Below are 11,051 nucleotides of genomic sequence, written 5' to 3'. Positions count from 1 at the left end.
ATAAATTGCCTTTAAAAGAAGTATTTAAATGCCAATTTAAGTGGGAAACAGAAGTGGAATATTCATTCAAGATAATGGAATAACTGTAGCTTTTTAGCTATAACTCAACTTGTTATTGCAAAGTTTCAAGTCATAATTAAGACATAGGTTGAAGCCACATCCTTATGAGAGGGTCTTTACTCAGTTTATCCCATACAGTTGGGACTCATGTGCAATAGTTTTTAGGAGTGCTTTGCAAAGTACATTGAATTTGTCCCCTAGGAAACCCAACCTATAAGCATGAATCAAGATGGTGCCCTAAAAGAGTCACTTACCTATTTTCAATTTTCCCCACAAGAATGGCATGATAGACAATCAAATGTAATTTGTCTCTATCAACCAATCAAATAATTCTATTTTTTAAGAAGAGAAAAATGATATTAGGCTAGTGTGGCAAATCTTGATAAATCCATGCTGGATCTTTTGGTTCACTGCTCTCTCTTTTAAATATTCACTAACTATTCCTTTAATAATACATTTTATAGCATTTGAGTTAGGCTCTAAGCCAAGAAAAGAAATTACTAATGGGCTATTTCTGGCTGTGAGAGCAATCAGTTCAAACTATTGAAATGTTGCCTGGAAGAACAGGTTTCTGAACCTAGGGGTTATGCCTAGAGCAAATATATTGTGACATACAACTTTTCTTCTCCCAAGGATATTATGCATCACTTGATTCCCTTTTATAGATACGGATCTTCAGCACAGCAAGTCTTTGTAGAGAGAAACAAAGATTTGGAGAGCCATGAAAATGAGACCACTAAACTTAAAGAGACATGAAATCTACCCTGATGCCCATAGGTGTAGGTAGCACATTTGATTAAAGTGTGTGAAATCAGGAAGTTTTATTTAAGGTAAACATTTATAGAATCTCCAATAATAAAGGTGTTTTAAAAAATCTAATTAAAGAAAGAACTAAAATTTAAAAAAAATGATTGCCACTATAATTTGTTTTTTAAAAACATATTTTGCAAAGGACCCTTTTAAATCAAAATATTTTTTATTCTAAAATACAGAAGAGTCCTTTCAACTTTGTCTTTTTTGTTTAAAAAGTCCCTTTTCTATTACAAGACCCTACATTGCCAGCAGGGGAGTTTAAGAACTGATAACTAGAAGGTTACCTTTTTCAAACCATAAACTTTTACCTCTTTTGTCTTCTTTGTTTGAAGCAACCAGAGCCCTGGAGTTACCTATCACACATTTAAAAATGTGTAGTCTGAGCCATATTTTTAAAAAAAAATGATTTGAGCAATCAGAGAAAGGGAAAAGTTATTAAGATGATTTTCCCTGGCTTGATTGTAGTATTCCAAAGTATTGGAAACAGCTGAGGGCCTCCTCCAGGTAGGACAGACTAGGGCAAACACTTTACCTACTGAATAGGAATTAGGCTCTACTTGAAGAAGTATTGATGGGGTCTTTGATAGGTAGGTGGGAATTAGAGAGCCTGATTTACTATAAATAATCTGGAAGCCTACCTATTCTCAGTGGCAAGCTCAAAAGACCATTGAAATAATCTCTCTTTAAGTGGTCCTTTTGATTTTGATTAGCCTTTTTTTATGCTAAGTAGGCTTTTATTGAAGTAATTCCTGGTTGAATTCCTTGTTCAATTCCTTGCAACGACAAACCCTGGAGTTACTATATCCAGAACAATTTATGATATTAACCCTGAAGTTCTCCCCTATAAAAGAGCATACCTGTACCTCAAGCCCCTGTTAACTCTTTTTAGAGCACTAAATTCTTTTTAACTTTAGCATCTCACTTTTTTTCAGGTTCATTAGGAACTGCCTGCCTTAATGTCATTTTCCTATTGGTTAATTTATATTTCCTCCTGTTAAATGCTAAAACTCTCCTCAGTTTTTAAATTTTTGCCTTTTGATTTAGAAAAGGTCTAAGCTTACAAATTCTTTTGAGATACTTGATGACACCAGCCTGAAACCCCCAAATACTTTTGGGATTCAAAAGCCCTCTCCCCATTTGGTGGATACTACAGGGAGTGTCTTGAAACCCCAACATATATTTTGGGGGTTCAGCACTTTTACACCCGTATATCCCAACAGTACCATTTGAGCAGGGGACCAACCCTAGTGAGAGTCTGAAAGGTTCCATGAGAATCTCCCAAATGCATATTATCAATTGATTCACTAACCAAGTCTTCCTCCTCCTTCTCCAGGCTCTTCCAGAAATAATGAAGGGGAAATGAGTGGAGGAGAAGGGAGCAGAGAAAGGAAGTAGCATAGAAATACTGGCAGCTGCAGCTCTCAGGAGTTCCCAGCAACAGCCCTCTCCCCCATCGGAGATCCTTGTGATGTAATATTATTTTGGGACCCCCCTGATTTTAGGGGGGCTTCTGTTCTGGCAATAAGTCAGTGATTCTAGATTTTCTGCCTCAGGAAACTCCCACCCCCAATCTGTCGGATTCTGAGCTCTCCTTGGTCAGATAGCTTCTGGCCTCAGGAAACTCCCACAGATCAAAGTCCTGAGACAATAGTGGATGGACCACTCCTCAATTCGTTCCTGACTGGTAATGGGTCTAGAGAACCAAATTCCACTCCTTATTCATGAACCATAGAATTAGCACATCTCCGACTGAAAACTGGATAAATGTATTTCCTTTGTTTCTGTTTCTCTGCTGAATTCCTTTAGAATTCAGTCCACTTTGTAATGGTGTTACTATTGCAATAAAGCTTTGTCCCTTGACTAGGAGATGGGTTCAAGCCTGAAAGTTCTTTTGAGGCACCTCACAATACCGGTCTGGCACTCCATACTTTTGGGGGCCCCCCTTCCCAATCTCAGTACTTGGCAGCCCCTCTGCCATGACAGTGATGCTGGTACACTGGGTTGAGTATTTAAAATAGTACATCCCTTAGCAATAGACTGCTAATTCCCCAGTCTAAATGTACTCTCTTCCTCCTCAAATTTCCTTAAAACTCTTTGGTTCTCTTATTTGCTCCCATCATTTACTTATTTCGTGTTAGATATATCTCTGTATACCAAAGCGCCTAGTACATAATGGCATTTAATAAATATTTGATTGACTAGAATTTCCTTTTTTCTCTTACTGTCCTCAGCCCTTTTCAGATACAGTGGATACTCAACATCTATTGAATTAAATTCAATTGAATAGAATTGTTTTTTTCTAGGACCTTGTTAGTCTAGAGATAGAATCAAGGTGGAACCAGAAAGAGCAAGTTGACTTTAGAACTTAGTACAACAGAGTTCTTAGGCTGGAAATAACTTGGTTCTTAATTGTGCTGTATAACATATATATGCCGTCAAGTCCACAAATATTTATTAAGTGCTTATATGTGCCAGGAGCTGTGCTAAGTGCTGGGAAAACAAATAAAAACAGAAAGATAGTTGCTGCCCTCAAGAAACTTACATTCTAATGGGGAAGGCAACACAGAAAGAAGCTGAATAGGGATAGAGAAGTGGAGTACTCATTTCAGAGTCCTGGAAAAAATGCAGTCTGGAGAGGAAGGAAGATGTAGTTGACTTGAGCATCCTTCTTAAAGGATGTTTTTAGAGAAACCTGTCAATTAGAGGAAGAGGCCACAGGAACAAGAGTAAAGTCCAGGGATGAAGTGAACCTCCAGATGAAGAGGTTTCTGTGGCAAGTGTGATGAGTAAAGTCTATGAAGTCAAAGGAATAACCTGGATAGTAATGTGTAACTTGAGATTTTTCAAGAGTTTTTTTTACTCTAAATGGCTATGTGTTAGTTTAAGAATATTGAAAATGGGGGCGGCTAGATGGCGCAGTGGATAGAGCACCAGCCCTGAATCCAGGAGGACCCAAGTTCAAAACTGGTCTCAGACACTTAACACTTCCTAGCTGTATGACCCTGGGCAAGTCACTTAACCCCAGCCTCAGAAAGGGAAAAAAAAAGAATATTGAAAAAATTAAGAGGGAGGATGGTTTTTCTAACATTATAGTGTAAAAGAAGGAAGAAAATATTTATTAAGTACATGTCAGGCACTGTGCTGTTTTACAAACATCTCACTTGATCCTCACAACTCTGAGATTAGGGCAACATTATTATCCCCATTTTAGAGATGAGAAAACTGAGGCAGAGGTTAAATGGTGTTCTTGAATCACAAAAGATAAGAGTTGTATCTTTAGTCATAGTTTGAAGCTAGATTTGAACTCAATGATTTATCTATGGGGAAAAGAAGTCTTCCTCATCTCATATTTCTTGCAGAGGGGCATTATATTAACACTAGACACAAAGATCTTTGTCTTTGAGACATTTTGTCACAGTTATATAGGAATTTTCAAGGAAAATGGAAATAACCTCAACAAGAATTTCGTCTGTAATATTCTCCAGCCTTCCTCCAAATGAAAACATAGCATAATGGAAAACCTTCCATATCCAGTGGAAGACTGTTCAATTATTATGAAATCTTATGGATATTTCATCGCTCTGTCTTTTATGTGCCATATTCTATTGTACTGTTTTTGATGGGGGTAGAGTTTGGACTGATTTTCACTGGACTAATGTTTTGATGAACTCTGCGGTCTCTTCCAACTAATTCTTATTCAATATAAAGATAGAGATAGTTGATGTGGATAAGGGATATCTCATCTAAATCCTCACCTTGGAGAGTATGTTAGAAATGGGGGAATTCTCATGTAATTATCAGAGAACCCAAACTCCATGGAGTATCTCTAGTTATGGAACACTCTTTTCAAGTCCTGGTTCTAAAGTTTATTCTGCTATTGCTAAGGACTTTTAGTTCAATTTAAGCTATTAATCTCTCTCTGCTTACAATCTCTCCTGTATTTCAATTTGATATAAATAAGGAATATTGTCACTGATTTGTTTCCAATATATTTATGACATCGTTTCAATCACCGTTTCAGTCACTACCTCTACTACTTCTCAACACACACTGAAACTATGTGTCTTTCTACCTAGACCCAAATTTCCCCCAAAACCTCTATCAGTTTTATTAATACTAATCAAATCACATAACCTTAATTGGTGGCTTACATATATGCACGTATGTATGTGTGCATGTAGCTATATGTTACCATCAGTGTTAAGAATAGGCACATGTAGGGAGTTGCCTGGACAAAAATATATTAATGGAGAACACACATGATCTGGGTACTTACGGAGGTAGCACAGATGACTAGAGATAAATCATGTCTCCAGTACTGTAAGACCACTAATATTTCTGGTATTGCCATCATGCTGCTTTCACTAAACCTATTCCCCACTGATCTTGTGAGAAGCACACCGTCTACTAGACCAATAGGAATTGCCTCTTGCTGTATTAGGTGAAATAATTGCTGCCAAGTATTATCCTACTGATCCAAAAATCACTGTTATGAAGATATTAAAGCCCTTTCTAGTCATATGAAAAAATGCTCTAAATCACTTTTGATTAGTATAAATAGTAAATCAAAACAATCCATACCTATCAGATTGACTAAGAAGGCAGGAAAAGATGATAAATGTTGGAAGGGTTGTGGGAAAGCTGGAAACTCACGCCTTGTTAGTGGAGTTGTGAAGTGATCCGACCATTCTGGAGAACAATTTGAAACTATGATCAAAGGGATAAAAAACAGTACATCCTTTTAATCCAGAAGTGTCTTGAGAGCATTTGTATCCCAAAGAGATCATATAAAAGGGACCACATGTGCAAAAATGTTTATAGAAGTCTTTTTTTTTAATGGCACGAATCTGGAAATTGAGGGGATGCCCATCAGTTGGGAAATAGCTGGATAAATTATGGTATATATGAATGTAATGGAAAATTATTGTTCTGTGAGAAAGGATGGACAGATTGGTTTCAGAAAAGCCTTGAAAGTCTTACATGAACTGATGCTGAGTTAAATAAGTAGAAATAAAAGAACATTATAACAAGTAACAAGATTATGTGATGATCAACTATGATGGACTTGATTCTTTTCAACAAGTTCAACGTATTTCCAATAGACTTGGTATGGAAAATGCCAATTGCAGACAGAGAGAGAACCATGGAGAGTGAATGTGAATTAAAGCATAATACTTTCTCCTTTGTTGTTTGTTTGCTTACTTGTTAACTTTTTCTTTCTCATAGTTTTTTTTCCTTTTTTATCTGATTTTTCTCATAAGACATGACAAATATGGAAAATGTTTAAAAGAATCGCACATATTTAAACTATATCAGATTATTTATTGTTTTGAGGAAGGGCTAGGTAAGGAAGAAAAATCTGGAACAAAAATGAATGTTGAAAACTTTCTTTCATTTTATATGTATTTGGAAAAACAAAATACTGAAGAACAAAAATAAAGTCTTTTTCAAACCTTAAAAAATGGAAAAAACCAAAAATTACTGTCATACACATTTCTAGTGGGCAAAAGTTGTAGAGCTTCACTCTATTTCTGGCTTCTAGCTTTAGGCAGAGCTCTTAGCTGGGGTACTATCTCTTACTTTTGGAAAGACTTGGGGGAATAGGTATAGAAAGAGAGGGACTGTGGTTTTATCCCATAAGGAATCTGAACTCTGACTGACTGGAATAGGCATTTTCCTTTTCAAAAAATGTCACCCAGGCACCTCCCTCTTGGAACACAGTCTATACCAGCTTGTGCCCTCAAATTTATATCTATTTCTCATCTGTGTGTATCCTGGTTATTAAAGATTATCTCTGTCCAAGAGATTTTGTCTGAATTAGGGTTAAAAAGCCCATGTGACTTACTGATTAATTTGCGACTGCTGAACTGCTTTCAGTTAGTGCACCCATTTTCAGTCTATTGCTAAAGGCTTTGGGTGTCTAGGATCCTCCACTTTCTCAATTTTGCTCTCCCATCCAGATGAGTAGGTATAGGGAAAGGTGTGGGAACATAATGAAGAGATTCATAAAGTAATTTCTGTTGACTAAGTGTACTTCTGGCCTCTTATATGAACATGTGATTGGTAAAAAACTTCCTTACCAGGTATTGAATCTTCCCTCCATCTATGAAGGCTCAAACATGACAATTGTCTTAAACACTGTACATATCTATAGGACATTTAAAAAATTATAATCTTGGCTCAGAACTTAATTACTACTTAGTAGTTATACTATCAAATATTAAGGAACTTGATATTTCACCATTTTCATTGTGAGGCTAACACTGTATATATATATATATATGTCTATATCTATATATAACACTGTATATGTCTATCTATATCTATATATCTGTCTTTCATTATCAGCCTAATACTATATATATCTATAGGATATTTAAAAAGTGATCATCTTGACTCAAAACTCAATTACTACTTAGTAGTTATACCATCAAATATTAAGGAACTTGAAGGCTTTGAATCTTCCCTCCATCTATGAAGGCTCAAACATGACAATTGTCTTAAACACTGTACATATCTATAGGACATTTAAAAAGTGATAATCTTGACTCAAAGGTCAATTACAACTTAGCAGTTATACTATCAAATATTATGGAACTTGATATTTCACCATTTTCATTGTGAGGCTAACACTGTATATATCTTTATATATATACATATATCTATATATATAATACTGTACATATCTACCTATAGCTATATATCTATGTCTTTTATTGTGAGGCTAATACTATATATATATATATATATGACATTTAAAAAGTTATAATCTTGGCTCAAAACTCAATTACTACTTAGTAGTTATACTATCAAATATTATGAACTTGAAGATTTAGAATCTTCCCTCCATCTATGAAAGCTCAAACATGACAATTGTCTTAAACATTATATATAAATATAGGACATTTAAAAAGTTATACTCTTGGCCCAGAACTCAATTACTACTTAGTAGTTTTAGTATCAAATATTATGAACTTGAAGGCTTTGAAACTTCCCTCTATCTGTGAAGGCTCAAACATGATAATTGTCTTTAGCAATATCTATCTATCTATCTATCTATCTATCTATCTATCTATCTATCTATCTATCTATCTATCTATCTATCTATCTATTTATATATATGTATATACATATATATATATATATATATATATATATATATATATATACACATATATCTAGAGGACATTTAAAAAATTATATTCTTGGCTCAGAACTCAGTAGTTATACTATCAAATATTATGAACTTGAAGGTTTTCAATCTTCCCTCCATCTATGAAGGCTCAAACATAATTGTTTTAAATATTGTATATATCTATATATAGGACATTTAAAATGTTATAATCTTGGCTCAGAACTCAATTATTACTTAGTAGTTATACTATCAAATATTAAGAAACTTGATATTTCACCATTTTCATTGTGAGAAAGGAAGAAGGACAGGGTAGGGGAAGATTTATTACATCCAGTTTTCTTTGTTTATTCCTGCTCAGAAACCAGTCTGTCAGCTTTCTTTCCATAGCAATAGGCAGGTAATTGAGCTAAAGAGAGGAGGGCAGGCAGAGCAAAGAGCAGGAACTAGGTAAAAAGCCAAGGCCCAACTGACCACAGTTGTCTTTGTATTATCTCAGCCCTGCCTTGATTACATCACAACATTCTGAGCTTTTCAGCCAATCATAGAGCTCCCCATGGGTTAATAAAACAGTTTGAAGGCCCAGAAGCCTCCATAGCAACACTAAACATCCTTTGCCTTTGCTGCCGTTAGAGAGAGTTGTTTTAGGGAGTACTCATGCCTCAGAAAGAAAAAACTCCTAGGATGAGTTCTTCCACCTCATCCTCCAAAGTCACAGAGGTAGAAGACACGTTAAAAAATCTGGATGATGATGATGATGATGATGATGATATGGAGTGTAAAGAGCTAGAAGGGTTGAAGGAAGCCTTGGAGAATCTCCGTGGTCTCTCCAGTGAAGAAAAAAGTGAAAAAGCTATGTTACGCTCCCGCCTCCAGGAGCAGTCTCAACTCATCTGCATCTTGAAACGCAGGGCCGATGAGACTCTGGAGCGCTGTAGAGTCCTGGAGCAGCTCAACACGGAGCTGGAGGAGAAGAGGATGAATGATGCTGAGAGGCTGGAGGCCCAGACCCAGCGCACGCTGAAGCTGGAGTCACGGTTCATGGACCTGGCTGCCAACCACGAAGAGATGATCCGCTTCAAGGATGAACACAAGAGGCAGAATGTTAAGCTGAGAGAAGAGAACGAGATCTTGAGAAAGGAGAACAGGGAACATTTCAGTCAGGCCTTGAAAGACCAGGAGGCCAAAATTAGTCTGCTCACAGCCCAGGAGGAAAAGTTGTCCAAAGAGCTGGAGGCTCTGAAGAGGAAATCTGCTGAAGACAGGAGTCGCTCCAAGGCCAGAGAGCGGGAGCTGCTGGACCTACAGAGCCAGCAAGCCAGCTCCCATGCCAAGGAGACCAACTCCCTCCAAAGCAAGCTTCATGCTGTGGAGGAGCTGCACCACAAAACCCTGGCTAAGATGGCCAAGGCTGAGGAGAAGCAGAAGGGCTTGAGTTCGGAGCTGAACAGCCGTCTGGAAAAAGTGACCAAGGAGAAAGAGGAGCTGCTGCAGTTGTCCATGGAGAGGGGCAGAGTGCTTCAGAACAAACAGCTGGAGATCCAGCAGCTGGAGGAGAAGCTGGAGATGGCGGAAACGGCCCGCAAGAATGCACTGGATCGATTTGAGCAAGAAGCTGCCACTGTGAATAGCAGCCTGAAAGTTCAAGAATTGAGCCGAAAGATGGAAGGAATCCAGAAGGCCTATGATGAGCTTTGGTTGCAGTCAGAAGCCTTCAAAAAGCACAGTCTGGATCTTTTGACCAAGGAGAGAGAACTCAATGCCAAACTCCGCCATCTCTTTCCATAAGGCAGGCCTTGCTTTTGCTGGCCCCACCTCAACTGAAAGGTGTTTTCTTCCTTTACTGGAACAGTAACCAGCTTTCCTTTTATTATATTTCTATTACACAAAGAACAGCCTTGAGATCCACTTTATTGTCACAACTCTCCTTGTTCCATCAATTTTTGGTTCAACCACCTAGAATACACAGTTTTGTCAGATGTCAGTTATTTGCATCTGAAATCCAAACCTCTTCAGAGATCCTTCCCTTTCCCCAATTTGTGTCTTGGAAATTTAATTTTCAGCCTTTGAGATGTCTGCAACAGGTGAACTTTCACCTGGTTATAGTCTTGAGAGATCTAAAATTATTCATTTTCAATGAGATTTTCTGTTCCAAATATGAAGATTTATACCTTTAATATTTATTGAGGGAGGTTTTACTGGCTGTATGTTTAGTCTATTTTTCTTGGGTCATATTACATCTGCTGTGATATGCTATGTCATTAATGCCTGTGGGAGAGAGCAAATGCTGTTAAGTTTTTCTTAAAGTAGGTACATCTTAGCATGGTCAATTTGGACAAGAAGTATAATTCACCTATATAAAATGGATCTATTTCTCAGTTTATAATTCAGTTCTTAATTGATTTTTTTTCTTAATAGAGTATTCAAATGGGCAAAGTGCAAAAAGCTTCAAATTGGCTTAATATTGCAAACACAATAGGCTAATGGGAGAAGACAAATCTAAATGAAGTACCAGGAAATACAAATTTCCATATTATGGTTGTCCTGGCAGACTTCTTTAGTAAGATCATAAATTTTGTTACTGTTGACTATATAGTGCATAGTATACATTTCTGTTGGTATACTTTCTTACATTGAAATGTTTAGTCATTAAATATATATATATATATATATATATATATATATATATATATATATATATATATATATATATATATATATATTCTTATGTATTTAAAACACTATACTTTGGAAATATCTGGAAAGCACAGAGGTATAAATAAATAGTATTATAACATACATCTTGGAAATTTCATAAGTGTCTTTAAAGTATTTTCATACATATTTCTTTATGTCCATTTAATTAGATAAAATAATGTTGTTTATAGGCATTATAATGCATACCCCTTAATTTATTTTGTGTATTTTTATAACTTGACTCCCTCTCCTTAAAAAGTTGGCTTATCAGTATCAACTATTGCATGTTTTATAGATAGCATTTTTTAGGGCCAGCTTAATAAGTGCCAAGAAGTTTCAGGAAATACAA

The 11,051-nt window shown here is 36.3% G+C and overlaps 1 protein-coding gene across 1 annotated transcript; it reads left to right on the top strand.

Moving 5' to 3' along the window:
• Positions 1-8,568: 8,568 nt before the first annotated feature.
• Positions 8,569-10,388, top strand: CCDC89 (coiled-coil domain containing 89). The gene has a single exon (XM_074304629.1). It carries the CDS (start codon positions 8,663-8,665, stop codon positions 9,791-9,793), a length of 1,131 nt encoding a protein of 376 aa, XP_074160730.1. The 5' UTR covers positions 8,569-8,662; the 3' UTR covers positions 9,794-10,388.
• The last annotated feature ends 663 nt before the right edge of the window (positions 10,389-11,051 follow it).

The sequence above is a fragment of the Sminthopsis crassicaudata genome, chromosome 3 (genome assembly GCF_048593235.1).
Source record: "Sminthopsis crassicaudata isolate SCR6 chromosome 3, ASM4859323v1, whole genome shotgun sequence".
Lineage (NCBI taxonomy): Eukaryota > Metazoa > Chordata > Mammalia > Dasyuromorphia > Dasyuridae > Sminthopsis > Sminthopsis crassicaudata.
This window is presented reverse-complemented; position numbering and strand designations above follow the sequence as displayed.